General features: G+C 35.2%; 1 protein-coding gene across 2 annotated transcripts; it reads left to right on the top strand.

The window, feature by feature from the left end:
* The first annotated feature begins 406 nt into the window (after positions 1–406).
* On the top strand, positions 407–27,237 carry LOC100377405 (endothelin-converting enzyme 2-like). Of its 2 annotated transcripts, XM_006825969.3 has the most exons (17): positions 407–504; positions 2,910–3,109; positions 8,086–8,222; positions 9,351–9,545; positions 10,294–10,422; positions 12,743–12,919; positions 13,552–13,608; positions 16,248–16,370; positions 17,079–17,165; positions 17,968–18,089; positions 19,214–19,436; positions 20,254–20,430; positions 23,581–23,684; positions 24,139–24,249; positions 24,976–25,168; positions 25,946–26,184; positions 26,660–27,237. In XM_006825969.3, the coding sequence occupies exons 2-17, from the start codon at positions 2,962–2,964 to the stop codon at positions 26,757–26,759; spliced, it is 2,322 nt and encodes a 773-aa protein (XP_006826032.1). In that variant the 5' UTR covers positions 407–504; positions 2,910–2,961; the 3' UTR covers positions 26,760–27,237. The 2 variants fall into 2 exon arrangements, with proteins under 2 accessions (XP_006826032.1, XP_085357631.1); XM_085501505.1 differs by lacking the exons at positions 407–504; positions 2,910–3,109 and adding an exon at positions 2,745–2,857.

Here is a 27,237-nt window from a genome sequence, read left to right as displayed (position 1 = left end):
GTTATTATTAAGAACACAATTGTACGATTAACTTTTTTATCGTTTGTTCTGAAATAAAATTTTTAAAAATATATGCATAAGCGTGTAATGTGAATTCTGGAAAACATGGTGACCCCCTATTCATGATATCAAAAACGGGGTGACCCCCCTATTCGCACAATCAAACACAGGGTAACCCCCCTACTGATCCACCGACCCCCCTAGGCCGAAGTAACTGACCATTCCCTAATTGGGCGAACCGGTAATTGGGCGAACTGGTAATCAGGCGAAGGAGTTCGGGCGAAGTGGATTTCGGGCGAAGTGACTGTACCCCGTCACAGACACTGGCATTCACCCACACCAGTGCTCACTGTTCACGAAAAACGCCACCACATGGCCGCCGTGAAATATTCATTTGTTTACGAGACCAGTGTTGGATGATCACCCCTTCCGGGATCAAAACTACGACCGTTGTATTTGGCTAAAAAGCAGGGCGATGAGTTGACCCTAATTTGAGTCGTTAAGGTGAGTGTCTATGTCATGGAATGGGATATCAGTTTAAAGGAGTCACGTGTGACATGTAAACAAGTGTGTCAGACGGTTTGAAAACAAGTGCCACGTTGGATTTGAGGTTGGAAGCAACGAGAGAGGATGGCAACTAGGTTGACCTTCATTTCTAATGTGTTAATTTCCATACATTTTGTTGATGGTAACGATCGATCAGCCCAGACCATTTTTAATGAGCTGATATCTAATATAGCTATCGAATTTCTGCAATAAGTCGCAGTTAACGTTGTTGCCGTGTGTTCCCTTGTCGTGTACAGGGCGTGTGCATAATCTCACCGTCATCGGGCAAACATTGCACTGTCCCGAAATCATGATTGTCCCAACCGTATTTACTAACTTGTCGGTGGCTTGACGGAGATCACCGGCATTGGTGACCCACAACAAAATATGATCGAAAAACAAGATAATTGTGAAGGGAAGTTGAAAAAATTAGTTGTCTGTCGCAATGCAGCGAGTCCCGATGAGAATATGAGCTGGAACTTACAAATATATTGTAGTGAACCGCAACTACCGGCAATAATAATCATGGTTCGCGATGTCCTTTCTTTATTTATTTATATATTCCTAACCCCTATTGCCGGCTGACTGTACATATACCACGTAGTGTTTTACGTAGGGTGAGGTCTTTACATGTATATGACAAAAAAACAGTGTCACTGTCAAAACATGAAGTGTTTTGGAAAATTGGGATTTCCAGTGATGGATTCACTGAGTCTGGAAAAGTATGAAGTTCTGTGTTTAATATTTGTTTCACAATATTTTGTCTTTTCATGAAGGTATGAATTGGTGTTACATAGAACAGATGGCAAAACAACACACAGTAAATTACAGTATAATTTCTTCATGTGTTTCTTGTGTCTTTATTTTTTTCATATACCCGGATCTCATAAACCAATTATGTACTGTATCCATCACAAAAGTTGAGTGATTCAATGTAAGCATTATACGTCCATACATCATGGGAAGGGGGACTGCATACTGGGCAATATAGAGATGGAGATCCCTCATTTTACTCATTGACCTGTCCCTACAGTAGTATGCATGTATACATAATATAGAGGACCCCCCTCATTGTTAATTTGATCACTCCCTGTACTAGTATGTGCACTACTGTAAATATCTTTTATTTTAGCTGGAATTAATTTTCGCTGAAAAGTTGTATGTTTTTTATGGAATTTATTTTCACTGATTTTTGACAAATTGAATGTAAAATATAGAAAAAAAGGGAATATTCACTGGAGTTTATTTTCACTAAATCATCTCTTCAGCAAAAATAAATTCCAAGTGATATATAACACATTTTACTGTATGTTGTCATACATCATTATATGGTTTTCCAATTTGAAAAGAATTTCATCTAGACATATGGAAATATATTTTAAGCCAATATGTTGTGCCTAGTATAATTATATTCTTATATATTATATGTACCGGTAGTTGTATTTTGGAAAGTTTCAACATTGAGCTGCATTTGAGTGGTATTTATTGCACTTTGAAATTCACTAGTCTATATTTAAATTGACTTTATTTTTTTCGCTAGACAATGTTTACAATCTGATATTGACCAATGTATTGACAAATTTATTTTATTAGCCATTATATTGTCATTACTAAAAATAAATAATGGCAAATATATTGTCGATATTTAAACTACCGGTATCAAAAGTGGATGATGAGGAAGAGGGTCTATTGCAAGATAATGTGTGAAGCAAAGCCCACACTGTGGGTTACAGTCGCCACTATCAGAATTAAACAAATTTAATTAAATTTGGGGACTTTTTGTTGCTAATAGAGATTTTCATTATTGTGTGATAATGTAAAGCTATGATGTCATAAAAAACCTTTAATTCTTATAATTGTGATTTATAATAAAAATAATAACCAATAAAATTCACCAATACTTTTTCTTGGAATAGCTGTTAAAATTATTATATTTTAAATCTGTAATAATTACATGCCAAGGCTAATACATTATAGATTTGCCTTATGGGAAAATATAATTATGTCTTCTTAAAATATAATTATGTCAGATACATTAGCAATTATTTATAACTTGTGTGAGTTTATTGTTTTGTATTATATGCAAATTAATTCCAGTTGGTGCAAATTCATTGGATTGCATGTCATTAATAATCACCATATGTTGATTACTATTTGCTATTAAGGCATGTCACATGATGTCCTGCACATATGTTACAGTGGATTAAAAAAAAAAATTAAAACTGTTTTGGTAAATAATATGAAGGTGATGTTGATGACTCCTACATGATGCCAAGTGAAGACAGTGGATTGCTGATGTCAGATGCAGAAGGCAAGAATATTTTATACTTATATATACATTGTATACATATATATATTTGCAGGAAGTTTTTCCAGTGATGTTTGGGGAAAAAGTGCCAAGTTTTTGTATATAAAATGCGAGGGAACGAAATAAACTCCAAAGTAAAATGGAGTCGAAATGGATCTGATAATACCAGAATTGATCCATATTTTGATGATCCTGAAGCATCAGTACATTTTATCCAGGATGGGACAGATGAGGACAGTGATGAGGATTGGATTCGTGAGTACATCTGTAATTATTGTTGAATATATTGGGTATGATCGATTTCATATTTACTGTTTCCATGACACTCATCAATTATAAATACTATTGGTGTTTAATCAACACTTAATAACGCCTAAACCTGTAATAATTATTATCATTTTGAAAATAAATCAAATAAGTGTGACTAGAAGAAATTAAACATTGTTTTATAAACAAAATTGTATTTCTTTGGTTTCCAAAACAATGGGAATTCTGCAAAAATATTAAGTCACATAAGGTGATTGGTTGTTCATACGTTATGCCTTGTGACTGCCTTAAAGTGGTTACCATAGGAATGTGGTCTTTATATAGAGGTGGTCACTAACACAGAACATGATTTGTTTAATTGAATATAATTTTGTTTTTCAAAAAATGGAAACAGTTTAACATAGTGTACACATTGACCCGTATGTTAGGCAGAGTAGAATAAATCAATTTTATTGATTCTGTGAAAAAACGTGTCATTTCGTATTTTTTCATTCCATGTATTTTCTGCATGTAAATGTTTTTTTTTGTTATTAACCTTACAAACATGCAACATGTTGCAACTTAACTTCACTGTTAGTTAATCTGCAATAATTCTTTATTGATTTAATATAAATGAAATAGGGATTACATATTAGAACCATGTGTGAGTGACTACAGCGTGAATTGCACTTAGTCCATGACAACATGCTGATTTGCTACATATCGACTACCCATATCTGCTCAACTCAATATTTTTTCTGGTTTTGTTATGGAAAGAATTTGTTATTGTTTATGTGTGAGTTGTTTATATATAATATCATGTGTAGACAACAAATTAAACTGAACAAATATTTTTTATTAGTCCCTGTTTGAACGAAGTTCAAAAACGAGGACTTATAATTTGGTCTGTGTGCGTCGTCCGTACGTCCAGAATCATATTTTAGAATCCTTTGTACTGATTCCATTCATTCTTTGCATGTGCCTAGTACTTTATGTGGGACATGTGCATGCGCAGTGGTTTAGCAATTCGATTCAAAATGGCAGACTGGCAGCCATCTTGTTTTTTGAAAATGTTGTATTTTGGACATGCTTTGTCAGTTTTCATTCAAACTTGGTACATAGATTATACATGTTAGGATACATGTCCTCCAAAGGTCATATTTCAGAATCCCTTGGATCGATTCTTTTCATTCTTTGCACATGGGATACAATACATGGCAATATTCATGAAATTCCAGTAACTAGTTTGAGATGCCTGTTTTTACTATTTGACTATTTTATTGAAGAGAAAACTAGGATTTTGTTGCTTTTTCACTTTATTGTTTATTTATATTCTTGGCAACATTTTTCGAGCCATTTAATCTGCTTTTGTGTAAATCATTTTTCTAAATAATCTGAGAGTCACAATCTTTGCCGTGGGACAGCATTGCCTTGTTCGACTTTGTTACAAGTTTTGTATATCTAAATATTCTGAAAGAGAATGGTATTGACATAAGTCTATACTCAAGCAGTGTGCAACTCAGATACTAATGTGAACTTGGAGACCATGTGGTATATAGCTGCTTCCCATAGGAATACACAGGTTGTTGCCAATGTGTATTTGTGTGTATTCACGTCCACAGGGGTGCTCTGAGAGATTGCTATGCACGATTGAGTGCCACACTTTGTTTTTAAGATTTATTTGGTATAATAATAAAAATGTTTATCCCAAGAGTTGTGACCTTAACATATAGATAGTATTGGCGGTACTTTAATGCTTGGTGATCGGATCAGAACCTCTTGTAAACCTTGACTTCGGCTCAGGTAACAATGAGTTTTCTTGGCATTTGTTTTGTGCCCTAGCATGTTTTAGCACTTCATAATTATTGTTAGATATTAATGTAGTGAATATTTGAATAATAATACATCTAAAGTTATAGTCATACACTTATCAATGCAAATTATTAATAGGTCCATGGAAGCATTTTTGTTATTTTCATGGTATCTTTGTTTATTAAACAAAGAATTAAACTTAGAATTTGAGCAACAAATTAAATTTTCTTTTCCATTATTATTATTATTCAGTCAAACCTGTGTTAGTGACACTTATATAGGCAATCTCAAGGCATAACATATGAACAAACTATATAATGAGATCACCTGTCGTATGTGACCATCTTTTCAGCAATATTTTTGCAGATGCACCTTCATTTAGAACCGAAAATAATGATTATCGATAGCATTCCATTTATAAAACAATAATATTCATTTTCTCAAGTCAAACTTATTTGATTTTGCTTTTGCTCAACTCAAATAAGTTTTGTTTATAATAGTAACATTTCATTAATTTCTGAAAAAATATTATGTCAAATGTATAAGTTAGCAATCCATACAAAAATAATCCAATTTTCATATGCAGATCACCTGTTTATAAAGACCATTTGACTGTATATCATCGCATTAAAACAAATTATGCAGCTTTGAAAAGCATCTAAAACCCAGATCTAAGGAAAATAAAAATGCTTAAAAATCGCTGATATAATTGATGTCATAAATACCTTTAAAAGACATGTCGCAATATCTATATATTAGTTCTTCTGTTTGCTATATTTGCCGGTCAGAATTTGTGATGCTAACACAACAACAATCGCCGCAAAGAGAGCTATTTGCATATGAATAGAATGAACTGCTGGATTATCCAATCATTGGATTAAATGTTAAATAGGGGACTACTCTTGCACTCATTTATACAAACATCTTGGTTGAAGCAGTTATGACTTTTGGTGATTTTCATGAAGTCTGTTCTCACCATTGCCTTGCCCTGAAGTTTGCTAGTAAGGAAGGTATTTTCAGTCAAGATGTGGTGTATCCATGCTGTATTTTCTCTTACTTTGCTTATAAATATGTCTGCAGGATTCACCAATCATGAAAATGACTTCCATCCTCTACAAATATCAGGGCAAGACCATATAGTGGTCCGTGTATTATTGCTGACACTGTCAAGGCAGTTTGGACACTTTGTACATCTTTCATTTTCTAATAAAGGAATTGATGCTCTTTTTTATTTTAATAACCAGTCTGTTTCTATTCTGTTGTACAAATATACAAACAGAACCTCTTCTTATAAACAGGGATTACAGATCTTTATTTTTGACATTTTTTTCAGATATCGATAATTTGGACATATATTTTTTCAAACATTTCTTGTGACTGCTCTACTTCTCTATTTAACTATGCACGAGCTAGCCTCGTTAGTACTGGCCATCTGCCATAAGTTACCTAAGTTCAAAGAATGATTGTTTTCATTTGATGAATATGTCACACAGTGGGCTTAGTGTGAAAAGGTAAAAATTAGACGCCTTGAGTGCGTGAAAAAATGAAGAAAGCTCAGTGTGTTTTTGAATTAATAAACTTGAGACGAGCATCAAAACCAAAAGACCATAGTCTGTATAAAATTGCGGTGTACTTAAGTGTCATTCTCTATGCTGTTGTCTCTTCAGACAAAACTTCCATTAATATATATGCACTGTTTGTTTGTAAGTTATATTATAATAAATACCTCATCAAGGAACTTGGACTTGACTTGAAATAATAAATTATGGTTCTTACATAAAAATATCTTTTAGCCAGAATTTCATTCTAGACTTCTTAATCACAGTAGTCATTCATAACACACATCATAAATCTTGGTCTGAGAGATTTAAAGCTTGGGGACCTTAACACACAGAAAGTAGTTATAGTAACAATTGTTTACTCTAATATATCAGCATTTAGTTGTCAATACGTGTAGTAACATATGGTAGTGACATACCTATAGAATCAATAATCTAATTGTACTGATTGTTCCACTCCATTCATTTTCAAATGCAGCTAACAGTTTTATGTGTGCATTATTTTAAACTCAATAACAAAATATGTCTTTTGCTTTTGTTATTATTTGACTGCACACTGTTTGTTGGGATTATAGGATTTTATATCACAGCTGTTAGGGAAATATTATAATAGTAGTCTCAGCAAATTATTGGTCAAGATACTGATAATATGAACATTTCTAATTAATATGTTTGGTAATATGGATTTGGAATATTCATTAATCATATTCTGTGCATAATGTGCAGCTTTCTTGATTAATATGAATATTTGTATAATACCCAGAATGCAATGTTCAAAATGGCTGTGAATTGATCATTTTTGAATGCATTTTTATTCTCACTGCTACTTTACAGTTTGCTAGCTGCAAACAAATTCAATGTGACCATCACATATGTAGACTTACATGTACAGTACTGGTGTAAAGTGGATTCCATCAAACTTACCTTGTCCAGACACAATGAGGACTTCCATCAACAAAAACAAGTTATTGTGTTTTCTAATTAAATTTCATGTACATACAATAATTTTGACATCTAATCAATTAAGGTGGCCAGTTTCTGACCATTTTTGTTGTAAAAAACACTAAAATGAGGTATTTTGACAAGTCTGAAACCAGATCTCAGACATGGTATATATTGTTGTTGCACATTTTAAATACATTGTCCTATTGTATTTTTAAATGAGATGGAGGTATTCCACGTAAGCCCTGTTCAAAATTTGAATTTGGCACGCACTTTTTTAAGGCAAAGCAATTATGTATATAGTTAATAATACTGATAATTGTTTTGTAAATTTTATTTTATATATAATACTCACTTTATAACAAATAACAGAATTTTATTTGCTTATGAATTTTAACATTAAATATAAAATGAGAACTGTGCATTGTAAATTGTTTGTTACAACATCTGGTACAACTGCTGAGATGTCAGTGGTTTTGTGATGTTTTTATTTTTGTACACAAGGTCTCATTTTATGGATTCGATTAATCTGTGCTGATGCTTTTATTTTGCATATTAAACACCAATATTTCTTCAAATATTTGAATTTGAAACAATTGAAAACACATAATTCAGTGCTGTTAATCTTTTTGAATATTTAATTATGACGTCATTTTTTGTGTGTGTTTACAGGAGCTAAAAAACATCAACGTAAAGAGTCAACCAATTTGGAAAAATGTCTTATTGCGTTGGTGTTCATTTTAATCATAATCATTCTGGTGTTAGCTGCAGTTGGCACGTTTGGATACTACTATACTGTCAATAATCAGGTAAGAAATTATCATAATACTTCTTACACTGACTCATGGTCTTGTTTGTAATTTGGTTATAATAGAGTAATTCTGCTGTTCGTATTACAACCCATATCATGATAACCATGCAAATTAGATCTTGTAATTTCCAAATGTGATCTGACAAGATTTGAACTAAAGTGGCAATAGCTATCAATAACTTTTCTCTGATTTTTCTTTTTAATAAAACATTTTCTGTGTCATTAGTATAAATTTGTAATGACCATCACAGAAATGTGAACACTGAAAGCATAGAATATACGCTATATACAGACATTGTGCATTAAATCACTTGCAAGTGAAAATATGATGGCTGCAGGGTTGCATCTGGGTCTGAAGCAAATCTCAGGACATATGGTTCAAGATGACAACTTACCGGTGACCCTAGACGAAATGTCAAATACATCACGTTTTGAGAGGCTAAGACTGATGATTTGTCACTTTCCATAATAGTGTGTGTTGTTCATGTATAATAATTTTTTATGGTCTCCATCACTTGACCAATTTCATGGAAATGACTAATATTACTTTATATGACATTAAACTTGGGTAGGTAGGGTCACTTTGCCCATGCAAGATTTGGTCATCTTTATAATGGTTATATTTAAACCAAAAAAATGCTATCATTACTTTAACTAGCTGTCCCCATTAGACCATATTTGAATTCACTAGCTGTCATGGTATAGTTATCAACAACCCCAAAATTATCCCTATACAAGTATCACTGGTCACCAGAATCAAACAAGTCTATATATCATAACTGAATAATCAGTTACTGACATCTTATGATTATTCCCGATTACTTCGTAGTAACATTCATATATAACATAATATCTGTATAAGATAACAAATTCCCAATAGAAGTAACACCCATTCTTTTTGAATGTTTGAGAACCCAAAATTCATCATTTCACATATGTGTAGATGCTCAAATACAAGCTGCATTCCCTCTATTGCATTGTACCATTTTACTAGAAAACACGGCTTCTCATACGGATTTTACACAACTACCTATCCCATTAGTAATACACTACCTTTCTGTGCCAACGTTGGCAAAATTTAGACAATAAATATTTGATTGAAATGTTCATATTGTTTGATGTCAAGGTATGTTTGGAACCAGAGTGTATTGAAATCAGTTCTTCAATACTGAGTTATATGGATCTCAACGCAGACCCTTGTGAAGATTTCTACCAGTATTCTTGTGGGAGATTCCTAAAAGAGGTCACCTTACCTGCTGGCACAGCCAAGTGGAGCTCTTTTTCTCGCGTCTATGCTAAAATTCAAGAAATATTGAAAAAGGTAATTTGTGCATACTAATGATCTAATTTACATAATAATTAGCTCATTTTTACTGTATTGACTACACAATGGATTCATTTTTTTGTTAAAAATCTGCATATTAATTACTTTAATTGCATAGTAATTGTCCAGTTTTTAGATTTTCTGTGGTGCATGTGCACTCTTATTTTACCAACATACATTGTACCACTACTGTGCATGAACATGCTTTTGGTTGCCATGGAACCCTCTTCTCCATTGTTTATCCTATCCAGAATATATGATAGCCTACTTTATAATCACATTTGCTCATATTAATTAGATCTAATTCTGACCTGTGTGCATGCACCCATAGTGGTTGTATATATGTGCCCATCCATGCATGGATAACATTTATAAGATGAGGAAATATGCAAGTGTGAGATATGTGATTATTAGAAGTTATAATGCAAGTTTATGAGTATGTGAAAGAACTGATTAATATCCATCTTAGGTTGTTTGGATTGTTTGTAATATGTGCATTTTGTGTTATTGAATGCAACAATATTCTTCTTCATTTCCCTATTGAATACTGCCCATATAGTTATGACAATTTCACACACTTTTGGTTATTTTTTGTCTAATTACAATGATCTGACCTGACAAGAGTAATGGCCCAAGACCGGAGACCTGAGTGGTCTGTCCTGTTTGCTTAGTGTGCTGCCATCACAAAATACAGTATCCCTGAGGAAGGCAATATTTTTTTATTGGTCATGTTTTTTTTTTTCAGCTTCTTGAGAGTGATGACATCACATACCAAGGAGAAGAGAACACGGCTGTAACTAAAGCCAAAAATTATTATTCTGCTTGTATTAATAAGACTGGTGCTGAACTTCGTGGTCCAACACCAATGTTGGAAGTGAGTCGATCATTACAAGGAGATATGTAAATTGTATTAAATAATGTGTATGCAGATTTAATTCATATAAAATGTTAGTTTATATGTAGTGCAGTCTGTTCACACATCTCTAGAAATCATTTGCTGGATTTCAGTGAAACTTAGTACATGTACATATGTTCACTTGCCCCCTGATACTCCCGCTGTACTGTCTTCGTGAATACTTTGAGGTATCCTCGTAATAACCTCATAACCTAGTATTATAGCCAGAGTGAACCTTCTGCAAGCTCCAGTGAGTTAAAGAAATCAACCATAAACTCTTCCACATTTATCTATCAAATTGTTGAGTTGGCCAAGATATCAACAACAATATATTCTATATGGGCTAGAGTGAAAGAAATTTGAAATTTGGTGTCTTTTTGAAACTTAGGTCTACATGTCTAAATCAGACAGAGAATGTGAAAGGGGCTTATTAGTCCCCGTTCGGACGAAGTCCGAAAACGGGGACTTATAATTCGGTTTCCGTCCGTCCGTGCATCTGTGCGTCTGTGCGTTCGTGCGTCCGTCCGGAGTCATATCTCAGAATCCCTTGGACCGATTCTGTTCATTCTTTGCATGTGCCTAGTACTTTATGTGGGACATATGCACATGCAGTGGTTTAGCGATTCGATTCAAAATGGCCAACTGACAGCCATCTTGTTTTTTGAAAATGTTGTATTTTGGACATGCTTTGTCAGTTTTCATTCAAACTTGGTACATAGATTATACATGTTAGGATACATGTTCATGACGATTTATTTCACAATTGGATCAAAGATGGTCGACTGGCAGCCATCTTGTTTTTTGAAAATGTCGTATTTTGGACATGCTTTGTCAGTTTTTATTCAAATTTAGTACATAGATCATACATGTTAGGATACATGTCCCGACTGTCCGTGAGTTCCCGAGTCTGTCCGTCCGACCATCTGTGTGTCCGTCTGTCCGTGCGTCAGTCTGTCTTATGTCATAATTCAGAATCCTGTGGACCGATTCTGTTCATTCTTTGCATGTCCCTAGTACCTTATGTGAGACATATGCATATGCAGTGGTTTAGCGATTCGATTCAAAATGGCCGACTGGCAGCCATCTTGTTTTTTGAAAATGTTGTATTTTGGACATGCTTTGTCAGTTTTCATTCAATCTTGGTACATAGATTATACATGTTAGGATACATGTCCATGATGATTTATTTCACAATTGGATCAAAGATGGCCGACTGGCAGCCATCTTGTTTTTTGAAAATGTCGTATTTTGGACATGCTTTGTCAGTTTTTATTCAAATTTAGTACATAGATCATACATGTTAGGATACATGTCCCCGACTGTCCGTGAGTTTCTGAGTCTGTCCGTCCGACCGTCCATGTGTCCGTCTGTCCGTGCGTAATTCTGTCCAACGTCATAATTCAGAATCCTGTGGACCGATTCCGTTCATTCTTTGCATGTGCCTAGTACCTTATGTGGGACATATGCACATGCAGTGGTTTAGCGATTCAATTCAAAATGGCCGACTGGCAGCCATCTTGTTTTTTGAAAATGTTGTATTTTGGACATGCTTTGTCAGTTGTCATTCAAACTTGGTACATAGATAATACATGTTAGGATACATGTCCATGACGATTTATTTCGCAATTGGATCAAAGATGGTCGACTGGCAGGCATCTTGTTTTTGTTTTTTTATGCGGTATCTTGGACGTGCTCTGTCAGTTCATTCAAATTTGGCACATGTACTTTATACATGTTAGGATGCATGTCCATGACAATTTGTTTCAAAATCTGGTCAAGGATGGCTGATTGACAGCCATCTGACTTTTTGGCCTTACTACTATATTTCCACAATTTATGTACCATTTTCATTCGTATTTGGCAGATACATCATACATATCAGTGTGTTTCATAATCAGATGAAAGATGGCCGAATAATGGCTGTTTTTATTTTGGCCATATTACTATGACACGAAACACATGTTTTGATGTAAATAAACAATCTGTTGTATACGCCACTTGGAACTCAAGTTTCAAGGACACGCTCGCGACAACCCCTCCGCTTTAATATGACAAGCACAAAGAGAACTTAACGGGGACTGTGTCATTTTCAATGACTTGTTTTACAATTATTTGGCCATTTCTATTTAGCTCAGACCAGTATCAGCTATTAGGTATTGTTCATGCTTTTATCTTGCTGTTTATTCATTGAGCAGCCAACGATGATGTTCTGCAAAGAGCGCCCTCACAGTGTTGGATCTTGTTCCTTCTCCAGTGCTAGTCAAATATGCTAAACAAAGCTGTTGTTTTTTGTTTAAAGTTGATTGGTAGCCTTGGCTCATGGACACTAACGAATGATATAGTATCTGGAGTGTGGAGTAAAGAATCATTCAAATTAGAACAATCCATTGCCAAGGCAAATAAACTTGGTAGTACACCTTTCTTTGCTATGTATGTGGCACCAGATGATAAAAACTCCAATGTTAACTTGATACAGGTATTTATTTATTTTTTTATAAGTATTACTGTGAAATCTTAAACACGTTCTCTAAGTTAGTGTGGAACTGGGAATGTTTGCAGAAGATCCATAAGTAGTCTTTTTAGGGAATAGTACTAGATTTCCGAACTGTTTGCATGCCTCTACATAAATATCTAATGAGAATTGCAGACTTTGTTTGAATGAAATACTTAGTTAAAATGGAAATATATTCAAGTGTTCACATGCAAAGTGGAACACTGCCATCAAAAACAGTTTTCATAGAATATTTGTCATTCTTTATTATAATTGTTCTCCTAAACAACCAGACTTTCACACTATAACCAACGTTTTATCAACAAAAATGTAATGTAACTACAGAATTATCATTTGAAATCCAACGCTTACGTAACAAGTTCATCTTTCTCTAACTAGAAATAAAGTGCCTGCAATGTCATAACAAATAAAATATTTATTATTTTCATGTTACTTGTCATAAAACAGCGCAATTACTTTTGGGTTCTACCGTAATGTATTTATGCTTTATGTCATATTTTGTATTATATGATCACATTATGTATAGACTTGTAATGTCTAACAAAAATGTAATTGAAAAGAAATCATCGTTAGTTTCACTATGTTGATTATTTCAGATTCAACAAGCTGGTCTGGGATTGGATTCCGAGGATTATTACTTTGATAACAACACTGTGAGTTGATTTCATTATCACAATTTCCATAATTGATTTATTATATAAAAGTTTCACTAAATTTACGGTATTATTAAAGCTGCCACTAGAGGGCGCCAAGCTAGTTTTTTGTTTATTTATGCTGGTTGTTTGGCTACCACTATGAGAATAGGACTAGAACAGCTATGCTAACTGCTCTTGGATTGTTCCAAAGTAGCACTTCTATCATCCCGATCTCCAGGTGATAAAAGAATGACCCAATTGTGAAAGTTTGGGTAAAAGCTGTACATACCAAAATCATCTCACTTCTACCCCAATTGACGTCCATACCTGAAAGGAAGTGACTTACAATGTATTGGTGTCTGTGACTGACTTTTTTTGTAAAAATTCCTTTTTTTTTTTTTTTTTTTTTTTTTTTTATGCCAGGCGACAGTTCTGAACATTGAATGTCACCATTGTCTCTCCTGACTTTTTTTTTTTTTGTATGTGCAAATTGCAAGTGCTAGTGCTGACACATAGTGCATTTTGCCACAGAAGTCATATTCATGTTTGGGACTACATGACAGGGCTGTGTGGCCATCTCTCTGTCAAATGGCAATTTTTAATGCGCTATCCTGGCGTCAAGCAGGCTCGGTCGAACACGAGCACCTGCGGACCTTAACAAAGGTATCCTTTGATATCTGATACATTTGTACCTTGGGTAGATATTTATGTGGTTTGTTGTCTTGGTCACTTATCAAATTTGTTTATTTTATGACTATAACTGCAAACTCTTAAAGTAAGGAATATTTTTGTCATTTATAGTTAAAACACTGCTTTTTAAATAAACAAACTGTTTTCAAATGTATATTTTATTTAGGTACCTTGGGTGAACCTCTATCATATTTATCATGATAATAACTTCAACTATCTTTTTTTAATAAAAATGGTATTTTCAACTTCTTGAAAATAGCTAACTGACATTATTTCAATGATTGCTTCAGTTCTTTAATACAGTATTAATGAATACCGGTAGTTGTTAGTTCCACTGTCATCAAAGATGACCAAGCGGAGCTTATGGGATGACCACACCTGTTGTCGTCGGGCGATGTATTTTTCATTAAAATGATTTCTTTTCCAAAACTGTCAGCTGGATTGTTTTGCTATTCATACCACACCTACCTGGAATGGTCTTCTATCAGATTTGTGTGTTTCATGACATCACATGTAAATCTTTATATTTGGGAATATTTTTGTCATTGATGGTTAAAAATGATTTTTTCTACAACCGCTTGTCAGATTGCTTTGAAATTTGGCATGAATATTGTTGACATGGATGACACTCAGACTTATTATTTTCATGGCACCATATGCAAGTGTCTATTTGCTCATTTTTGTGCATTTTCTATTTCTTTTCCAAAACATTGCTTTAATGTTGATTGCATGTGTTTTGGGGGGTCAGGAGGTCACCTATAGAGTGGAATTGCCGGAAACCTTGGAAACATGAATAGTTATAGGATCAAATTCAAATTCAATCAATTTAAAACATTTAAATCATTAAAATATTCAAGACTTTTCTACAAACGAAATTCAGAAAATACGGGATACTCGCTTGAGTTTAGCAAAGGTCATGTAGTCAGGCAGCCAATTTGCAGGTGATGAAATATCGTCAGCGGCCATTTTGACTTTCTATGACATTTGACGCCCCAAGAGGCTGGGTTTCGCGCCATTTGTTTGAGGGCAGTATATTGCATTGTAATCATGGACAACATTGGAGGAAAGGGTTAGGGTAATGGTTAGCCCTAACCCCCGTTGTGTTGTCACCCGAAGCGCTGTCCCAGCACAAACCTGTGTCATATGACGCCTTACTAGCCGATTTTGGCTAAAATTCCGCTCCGCCGCCTCTTTACAACAGTGTTTATACGCGGAACTTGATATTGCTTTTTACAATTTGGGTTGCCTTTGAATCACATATTTTAGTGAAACATTGTTTATAGAGTGAAATATTATTGTCATACATAATTCAATCTTTGAAACAACAGAAACTAACACATAATAACGATAATCAAATTTGTGTTTGAAGTTCGAAAGTAGTTGCATTATTTCCGGTTTCAACTAGTTCGAAAATAGAACGTTCTTGAGCGCAATAAAATCACGCGTAGATATCCATTCGAACCAGACTCTAGCAGCGTAAACTTATTGCAATTTGCGCAAATTGGGCCCAGTTTGTTCTTACAAGTTTTCTAAGTTTCATTTATCATTATTTAGTAAACAGGTCTCTGAAACGATTTAATATATCCGTAAAATACGTGGAAATCGACGATGGACTTCAAAACGTTCGAAATTTCGAACAAACTCCCGACACACCTTGCGCGATATGCGTCAGATCGGTGTAGAAGACGCCGACCTGCAGCGTCAATGCCCTAACCCCCTAACCCCTAACTTATTTTTTCAATTTTGGTCACTGCTAAATCCAACTTTTCATGTTTCTGAGGTTTCCATGCTTTCCAAGGTTTCCATGTTTCTGAGGTTTCCAGCAATTCCACTCTACGAGGTCACCCCACCGTCTAGATCTTTCAAGGATTTTGCGACAATTAACGGTTTCCTATTTTTGGTAAAAAATTTATTGTTACCATAATTAATATATTATTTATATCAGTGATCATTTTATACTTTTTTAGGAAATCCAACGTGAAGCGTACGTTGCATATTGTACAGATGTAGCAATTTTACTCGGTGCTAACGAGACTTACGCACTTCAGAGAATGATAGAAATATTTGAATTTGAATCACAGCTAGCAAAGGTACAGTGTGAATTTTTACAAGTTTAATGTAAATTTGGAAAATATTCTGTTGTCAACAAATTATTTTTGAAAATTCTTGCACTTTAATTATCAATCATCTTCTCATGGTGTGGCTCTTTCAGATTTGAAAATTGATTTCATTCTTATTCAATCAGCACTGATGATTGTAATAATCCTGTATCTTCAATATTAGAGAGGAAACCCACCCACTTTAATACAAAAGAGAGTGTATTACAGAATGTATTACCACTTCCAGTTCATTTTCTCTTCAGGACTCACTATACAAAAATGCTAACACCATCTGATCAGCATCAAAATATGTTCTACGAAAGCATCAATATGATACAATATATACACTCATATACAAATGTTCTGTAGAATCATTATTGATTTACTATACAATGTCTATGGAATTTTTACTGTAAAAGCATTTATTTTTACTATTTTGATGATTTAATCAATTTGATCAGATGGTACGTCCTCTGTTGGATTTGTTCATTTGGTGATGATATCCCCAATTCTTTAATTTTTATGAATATTATGTCATTCTTAATTTGTTATCTTTTGAAAATCTCAAGTCTGATCACTTTGGAATGTTGTATATAGCTACTACTAAAAGCTGGTGCCATTAGCTGTTATAACACTAGGTTCTATATTCATCATTTTGTTTGAATAGTGTGCACAAATTGATGTTTCATAATTTTATAGTTGTTCACTGAGAAAATTGACCAGAAAGATCCAGAAGAAAATTACCACAAAATGACCATTGCAGATTTACAGGAGCTTGTACCAGCAGTGAGTATGTTCATATACAGCTACATAAATACTGCACTTATGGTAAAATAATACTTTAGTAGCTATGTGTTGATGTCTTACACTGTGATATCTAGCATAGGGTGTTGGTCTTCTCTAACACTCTCTTCCAGCCTAATTAAGCTGAGAAAATGCTTTATCTGCTCTCCTCCCACCCTGAAGTGTTACCAGCCTAGTATGTGAAGTGCCTTAATTGTTGATGTTGTGCTGTGCTGTGCTGTGCTGTGCTGTGCTGTGCTGTTTGTTGTGCTGTGCTGTGCTGTTCGTTGTGCTGTGCTGTGCTGTGCTGTGCTGTGCTGTGCTGTGCTGTGCTGTTCATTGTGCTGTGCTGTGCTGTTCGTTGTGCTGTGCTGTGCTGTGCTGTGCTGTGCTGTTCGTTGTGCTGTGCTGTGCTGTGCTGTGCTGTGCTGTGCTGTGCTGTGCTGTGCTGTGCTGTTCATTGTGCTGTGCTGTGCTGTTCGTTGTGCTGTGCTGTGCTGTGCTGTGCTGTGCTGTGCTGTGCTGTGCTGTTCGTTGTGCTGTGCAAATTCAGCGACATGGATCTATTCCAATCATTCACTATAGTGGTTCTATGTGCAATGTAAACTATGAATAGTGTTTCAAATATGACATGACAAATCTGAATTCCACAGTAAAATTGGAATGAGTGCAGATAAAACTTTTACAGAATGGCGCTAGATGTATATAATAAAGTTTTTATTCATTGGGTTGTGTTAAGCCCAATATAAAGTAAATGAGTTATAAATCATTGGTATATAACTTGCATGTGTTTGGATTTTCTCAGATTGACATGATGGTATATTTTGATGCTATATTTGAAAATGTGAACGAAGATGACGATGTTATTGTGGTCACGCCTGACTACCTTGTCAATATGTCACAACTAATACAAGATACAGATACCAGGTATCTATATTTTAAGATATTGTTATATGTTTGTTATTCAGATAGAATTACACTATTTAGTGTATGAGTTACCAGCAGACATCTGTGTCAGATACACTGTTGACAATCCTTCTGGCCTAATAGTTTTTTTCAACAAAAATAATTGAATTAAATGCCACAATGCATTTGCAAAATGACAAAGGCATTTTAAGCAAAGGCTATAAGGCTCAAAGGACTGTTATAGACTGCTATGCCATCACTTGCCACAGCATTGTGATATTTAATTCAATTATTTTAGTTGAAAAAAAAAACGTATTAGGCCAGGGAGACTGTCGACAGTCTTGTTTTGATGAGTAAATCTTTTGTATTTTGGTGATTGTTACTATTTTCTCAAAAATCTCTAACCTATTCAGCATGGAATGAAATTTTCGTGTGTACAATGATATTTTGTTCATGCAAAATTGGTCCACCCATATTATGCAAATGACTATCGTTAAAAATGAGCCATTTGCATTTATTACAACTTAATCTCTGACACAATTTGTTCTATAGTAATAATATTTGTCATGAAGGTGCCACATAAGCCTCTTAAAATTGCATTTTGTATGATCCATAGAAACCCTCTCATTGAACCCTGTAATTATCATAATGGTTTTGAATTTTGTACAGTTCATGACAAATCTTATCTATCATAATTCTGAAATCAAATTTAGAAAACTCTCTTCAAATAAAGTTGTAAATAAATTACAACAGTAAAGATTATTTTTGATTAGATGATTAGACATCATTAGCTTTTGTGCAGGCTAGCTGCAGTGCTTCAATATTTAAGGATTTGTTACCAAGGCAACTGATTTTGACATTTTTTATGGTGAACCAATCAAGGGAGTTGTTCATATAATGCAAATTAAAAATCCAAATTTAAGTCAGCTTTAGGTTTCACATTTTGCATGAATGTATACTGTAAAATACTGTGTTTTCACTGAAATACACGATTCAGTGAAAATAAAATCCAGTAAAAATGCCTGTTTTCCAATATTTTACAGTCAACTCATCAAAAGTCATTGAAAATAGACTCCATGCATAATATTCAAAAAGTGTTTTCAGTGAAATATAATTCCAGCTAAAATAATGTATTTTTTTTGCAGTCTCTTGGCTGACTACATCGTCTTACAAACTATATTGCAGTTTGTAGGGTATTTATCAGAGGCCTTCCTTGATATAGTCATGAGTTATTTATCAGTCACTGCAGGGGTCACTGACCTGCCGCCAAGGTGGCAGACTTGCATAAGCCGGACTGATGATTCATTGGGATTTGTCACTGGTGCTTTATATGTCCAAGAAAAATTTCCACCTCATAGTAAGGCAAAGGTATGTTTCTTTGATTGTTTTATAGCTCAGTCTCCCTTTGCACTCATTCTCTGATTATTTGTGATTGTGTATGGCAACTCCCTCAAAATGTGAATTAATGCTTTATTAGTTCTTCTGTGATTGTTGTGGTAAAATAAATGGTCAGAATTCTGGCAATGCTTCATTTTTTTCAAAAATCTTGTGTGTGGTTTGAGTATGGCTATCAAAAACTAATTGTAGTAATGTTTTTGTCATTTTGAGGCAAAATGCTATTTTTTTTAACTTTTTTTGTGAAAATTTGATATCTATGTGCCTTGTGTTTTGTTTTGAAAGAAAATGTAGCTTTATGTTGCTATTTTGTGCGGTTGTTTGTTTATGTATTTGTGGTTCAGCTTTAATCACTAAATATGTAATAATGTTTCATTTGTTTCGCTAGTACTGGTATTGTTCACGCTATACGAAGCAGGGCTACGATTTGAGCTAATCTCTTATGTTTACTAATCAGATAGACTAAATTTAAATTGCATTCAGACACGCGAGGAAACAGTGGTCAGAACATGCTAAGGAGCACCCAATCTTATTAAGAATATACAAAAATCTTCAATAATTTTAACAATGATTACTAGTATAGTAACTGTGAAGGTAGACATGATAGTTCTACCGTTATAAAACAATACCAAAGCAAATTCAGAAAGTGCACATTGCAGAATAACATTCAGTTGGCAATTAACTCGTAGCTAGCTTCAACTCCTGATTGATAATTGCTACAAAGCGAGATGCTCATTTTTGTACACACATCTAAGACACAGTCACTAATTTACAATTACTTGTATTAAAGGTTGAAGACTTGGTAACTGCAATCAAATGTGCTTTTGAGGAGAATCTCCCAAAAGTTGCATGGATGGATGAAGTCACCAGAGACAGAGCAATGAAAAAAGTGGTCTCCATAATAGATAAAATTGGTTATCCAAAGTGGCTTGAACATTCTAATAAATTACAAGAATACTATGATAAGGTAACTTTGTAAATCCAGTCTTGGCAATCACACAATTTAAGCTAGAAACAGTGGTAAAATGTGACAAAAATTGCTACAATTACCATGGATGCTGCATATGCTGTCCCAATGTTTGTCCAAGGGATTACCAGACAGCCAATTTTGCTATACATTTTTGACTATTCTTACTAATAAAAACACTCGCAGTTGAATAACTTGCACAGGACATTTGTGATGTGGATTGTTTTATGCTTCTTTGTCTGCCTTTGTTTTCTAGCTATGACCAAATAACTACAGACATATGATATAAAAAATTTGTACTAAAAAAGTTCCAGATCAGATTTCTACTGCATTATATAACTACCTGTCATTTGCACATCAGTTTATTTGTGATTTAATGATTCTTGACTGTTTCAACATGCTATCTCTTACTGAGTCACATTTCCAACACCCGGATCCTCTTACACTGAGTCACATTCCCTGTACCCGGATTCTCTTATACTGAGTCACATTTCCAACACCCGGATCCTCTTACACTGAGTCACATTCCCTGTACCCGGATTCTCTTATACTGAGTCACATTTCCAACACCCGGATCCTCTTACACTGAGTCACATTCCCTGTACCCGGATTCTCTTATACTGAGTCACATTCCCTGCACCTGGACCCTCTTATATTGTGTCACATTCCCTGTACCCGGATCCTCTTATACTGAGTCACATTCCCTGCACCTGGACCCTCTTATATTGTGTCACATTCCCTGCACCTGGACCCTCTTATATTGTGTCACATTCCCTGTACCTAGACCCTCTTATACTGAGTCACATTCCCTGTACATGGACCCTCTTATACTGTGTCACATTCTCTGCACCTGGAACCTCCTATACTGTCACATTCCCTGTACCTGGAACCTCTTATACTGTCACATTCCCTGTACCTGGAACCTCTTATACTGTGTCACATTCCATGCATCTGGACCCTCTTATATTGTGTCACATTCCCTGTACCCAGACCCTCTTATATAGAGTCACATTCCCTATACATGGACCCTCTTATACTGTCACATTCCCTGCACCTGGACCCTCTTATATTGTGTCACATTCCCTGCACCTAGACCCTCTTATACTGTGTCACATTCCCTGCACCTGGACCCTCTTATATTGTGTCACATTCCCTGCACCTGGACCCTTTTATACTGTGTCACATTCCCTGCACCTGGACCCTCTTATATTGTGTCACATTCCCTGTACCTGGACCCTCTTATATTGTGTCACATTCCCTGTACCTGGACCCTTTTATACTGTGTCACATTCCCTGCACCTGGACCCTCTTATACTGAGTCACATTCCCTGTACCCGGAACCTCTTATACTGTGTCACATTCCCTGCAGCTGGACCCTCTTATATTGTGTCACATTCCCTGTACCTGGACCCTCTTATACTGAGTCACATTCCCTGTACATGGACCCTCTTATACTGTCACATTCCCTGCACCTGGACCCTTTTATACTGTGTCACATTCCCTGCACCTGGACCCTCTTATACTGTGTCACATTCCCTGTACCTGGACCCTCTTATATTGTGTCACATTCCCTGTACATGGACCCTCTTATACTGTGTCACATTCCCTGCCCCTAGACCCTCTTATACTGTGTTACATTCCCTGCACCTGGACCCTCTTGTAATGAGTCACATTCCATGCACCTGGACCCTCTTATATTGTGTCACATTCCCTGTACCTGGACCCTCTTATACTGAGTCACATTCCCTGTACCTGGACCCTCTTATACTATGTCACATTCCCTGCACCTGGACCCTCTTATACTGTGTCACATTCCCTGCACCTGGACCCTCTTATACTGTGTCACATTCCCTGCACCTGGACCCTCTTATACTGTGTTGCATTCCATGAATCTGGACCCTCTTATATTGTGTCATATTCCCTGTACCTGGACCCTCTTATATTGTGTCACATTCCCTGCACCTGAACCCTCTTATACTGTGTCACATTCTATGCACCTGGACCCTCTTATACTGTGTCGCATTCCATGCATCTGGACCCTCTTATATTGTGTCACATTCCCTGCATCTGGACCCTCTTATACTGAGTCACATTCCCTGTACCTGGACCCTCTTGTAATGAGTCACATTCCATGCACCTGGAACCTCTTATACTGAGTCACATTCCCTGTACCCGGAACCTCTTATACTGTGTCACATTCCATGCATCTGGACCCTCTTATATTGTGTCACATTCCCTGCACCTGGACCCTCTTGTAATGAGTTACATTCCATGCATCTGGAACCTCTTATACTGAGTCACATTCCATGCACCTGGACCCTCTTGTAATGAGTCACATTCCATGCACCTGGAACCTCTTATATTGTGTCACATTCCCTGTACCCGGAACCTCTTATACTGTGTCACATTCCATGCATCTGGACGCTCTTATATTGTGTCACATTCCCTGCATCTGGACCCTCTTCTATTGTATCACATTCCATGCATCTGAAACCTCTTATACTGTGTCACATTCCATGCACCTGGACCGTCTTGTAATGAGTCACATTCCATGCATTTAGACCTTCTTATATTGTGTCACATTCCCTGTACCTGGACCTCTTATACTGAGTCACATTCCCTGTATCTGGAACCTCTTATACTGTGTCACATTCCATGCATCTGGACCCTCTTATATTGTGTCACATTCCCTGCATCTGGAACCTCTTATACTGTGTCACATTCCATGCATCTGGACCCTCTTATATTGTGTCACATTCCATGCATCTGGACCCTCTTATATTGTGTCACATTCCCTGCACCTGGACCCTCTTATATTGTGTCACATTCCCTGTACCTGGACCCTCTTATACTGTGTCACATTCCCTGCACCTGGACCCTCTTATACTGTGTCACATTCCCTGCACCTGGACCCTCTTATACTGTGTCACATTCCCTGCACCTGGACCCTCTTATATTGTGTCACATTCCCTGCACCTGGACCCTCTTATACTGTGTCACATTCCCTGCACCATCTTATACTGAGTCACATTCCCTGCACCTGGACCCTCTTATATTGAGTCACAGTACTGCAGTTCTCACCCTACTGCATCAAATTCTTGACCTCACAAATTATTACATCTTTCATAAAATGTTTGATCACTATTTCAGCTTGACATAACGGTGGACAATCAGTTTGTAAATATTGTTGCTGTAACTGAATTTGGTGTCCAGATGTTATTTGATAAGCTGCACAAACCGGTTGATAAATCAGAGTAAGTAATTGGTATCTATCATCTTTTTGTACTTCATTTCCTATTGGCTGGAGGAGCCTACCATATTTACCCCTCCCCCCATAACCCTATCAAATCCAACATTTTTGGATTTGTATTTTGAGATGAACAAGAAGAAAAAACATGTTAACATTCACTAGCAATATAATTAAATAAAAAAAACATAGATGTTCCAAAGATTTTGTAACAGTAAACATTTTTTTTTGCAGAAAAAGCAATATTTTATATTTCATGTGACCCAGAATGTAGTTACAGACATGTACATCATATGAACATAATTCAGGTTTGGCTACAGGGGTTGATAATATTTTTGAAAAATGTTCAACATGTAGGTTTATTTTGAGAAAGACGATAACAGTTGTCCTTGCTTTTCAAAAGGGTTAATGTAGTATGTTCTATTGATACTAATGTTTATACTTATACATGTACATTGTAGATGGGATATGTCTCCAGCCGAAGTGAATGCCTATTACAACCCATCCGGCAATGAGATGGTCTTCCCAGCAGCTATTTTACAGAATCCATTCTACGACACTAATTTCCCAATGTAAGTGTGTAATTTAAATTTTGTAATGTTGTCACTGGCAACCACATGTTGTCACTGGCAATCACATGTGTGCTTGAATTCAAATATACAAAGTCACATTTATGAAAATTTAGATTGTTTATTTTCATTGTAGTTTACCATAATTGCTTCTTACTAATCTATGATACTGGAGATGTATTCTGTATAATAATACACTTTCCTTTATCAGGAACTGTAAAAGTTTGCACAATGCAGTGTTTTATTGGCATTTTTGGCTGTTTCTCTCATCAAACAGGAAGAAGGTGTATAATAATAATAAGGTTATGAGAATACAGCAAAGTATGTGATGACATCTGCACTATGACCTATGACCTATATGATTGTCATAGGTATAGTGTTTACGGTGTTCTTGTGACAAGCTTAATATTATTTGCAGTTCATGTACATACTGATAATGTTTGTGGGTTGCAAACAAGACACAACTCAGACCTATACTCTGTCTCTACATATTGTCCATGAGATGTTTGTTAAAATTGCTGATTGGTCAATATAAAAAATGTCACCAGTGATGAATAATTAATGATCTGTAAAGTCCGCCAGAGTTGTTGTTTTTCAACAGGAAAAAAACTTAGAAAATTAGATAGCATTTCCATAGCAAGCAGACATGTGGATTGTTGAATAACTCCGACTCACAGTGTATATATTTCCATGTTTGTAGTTGAGTGACTGTGTTTGATATTTTTATAGGTCTATTAATTTTGGTGCTATTGGTATGATAATGGGACATGAGCTAACCCATGGCTTTGACAACATGGGTCGTCATTATGATGAATATGGTAACCTAGTTAATTGGTGGCAAAATGACTCTGCTATTGCATTTGATGAACATGCACAGTGTATGGTGGATCAGTATTCTCAATACCAAGTTGGTGATATGCATGTGAGTAATACACTCAAATACTTTATTTTAGCTGGAATTAATTTTTGCTGAAAAACTTTTTGTGTATGTAATTTATTTTCACTGATTTTTAATAAGTTTAATGTCAAATATAGGGAAAAGGTATATTCGCTGGATTTTATTTTCACTGATTCAGAATCATTCCTTCAGCATAAATTAATTCCAAGCGAAAATAAATTATTTTACAGCACCTGTCGTTGACAGTTAGAAGTAAAATAACACGGTCATTCAGTTTGTTAATTCAACCAATGAAATACATCTGCTGTATTGCAAAGAAGTTGGGTTGTAGTATAGTTTTGTATGGTGGTAAATGTTGTGATGCCACTCTGTATTTTAACCCTTTCAGTGCCATTCTCATCTTTCAAGACCATCTACAAAATCATTTTCTACAGTCTGCTTCTCCCCACATAAAGTGAAAACACTTGATCAAAAAACAATATCTGAAATTGTCTGTATAGTCCAAAATGATGATGAAATTTAGTGACAATTTTATGAAATGTTAAAATATTTGCACTTCATTGTAGGCGGGAAAAAAAAGTTAATTTTGCGAGTAGAATGTAGAGTTTGAAACCTAGAAACACAACAAGCTTCAGACTAGCTTCAGTGCTTCAATATTTCAGGATTTGTTGGCAAACCAATGCATTTTATCATTTCTTCACAGTGATCACAGCAATCAATGGGAGGTATGCTGCATATAATACAAAGTGAGAATGCAACTTGTTATATATTAAAAACTAATTAGCATTTAATTTATTTCAGTTGAACGGAGCAGCAACTATTAGTGAGAACATTGCTGACAATGGAGGGCTTAAAATGGCTCACATAGCATACAGACATTGGGTAGATACTCATCCTTCAGATAGATTGCCACCAGGTTTAAATTTAACATCAGATCAGCTGTTTTATCTGGGAAATGCCCAAGTCTGGTGTACATACTTCACTCCAGAGTCTGCCATTGAGTCTATTTATACTGATGTACATAGTAATGATAAATACAGGTAAGAAGACAGTGATGTTTCCTACAGGAAATACTAATTAGATTTGCTGAAAATGCAATGAGTCGTTCCATCAAAATTTCTAGTGATGTTTAATGAGAACAATCTTACAACCTAAATTAACTCAGTTGATATCATTTTATAACTCAAATCTTGAGATTGTGCATTCAGTGATAATTGGCAGATGGTACGAATGTTGAATGATTTATAAACTTCAGAAGTTCACTTTCTTTCTGTTATTGCAATCAATTTATTTCGTAGAACATAAAAGAAGATAAACCTAAAACTCTTGAAATTCAAAATCACCAAAATATGTACAGTGAGATTATTAAACAACTACTGAACATTAGTTTGTGTTTATCAAATTTTCAAATAGTCAATACGGATAATTTAGCAACATTTAATAACACTTCTGTGTTGAAAAGGTTTTAACAGCATCTATCTATTTGAAAATTCTATATATTTCTATATATTGCAGGGTTATTGGTCCAATGTCAAACTCACTGGATTTTGCAGCAGCTTTTGGATGTCCAGTTGGTAGTCCCATGAACCCTGAAAAAAAATGCACTATTTGGTAAACTTGAATCATTCAATGAATTGGCCAATGTAGTGCATATCACTCAGTACTGAATTTTCTTTAAGATGAACTATGAGTGGTGCTAAAATTACAGTCAGCTGTCCTGAGACGACTTGTCTTCCAAACAAAAACTGTACCATATTGCCTTTTTATCTGAATTTGTAATGAACTATGGTCAATGACTGATGTAGTCAATGAGATTTGTATGGGCTTGCAAGAAGCCGTCAACTTAGCTTTATTTATAATCTAAAGAGAAAATTGTATTTTTAACTATTTTTATGTCATGCCAGATATTATTAAATTGAATTGAGTAGGCATGTGGATTTATTCAGGATCATCAGAATAAGCACACAGTAATTTTATAATAGCATGACTAGGTTATAAGTTATTTGACGAAACCATTGACATTTTGAGACATGTATAGTTTCCATGTAAGTATATAAATAGTGAAAAAGGGGATTAAAATATTTTAGAAAATA

The sequence above is a fragment of the Saccoglossus kowalevskii genome, chromosome 7 (assembly GCF_978046115.1).
Source record: "Saccoglossus kowalevskii chromosome 7, keSacKowa6.1, whole genome shotgun sequence".
NCBI lineage: Eukaryota > Metazoa > Hemichordata > Enteropneusta > Harrimaniidae > Saccoglossus > Saccoglossus kowalevskii.
This window is presented reverse-complemented; position numbering and strand designations above follow the sequence as displayed.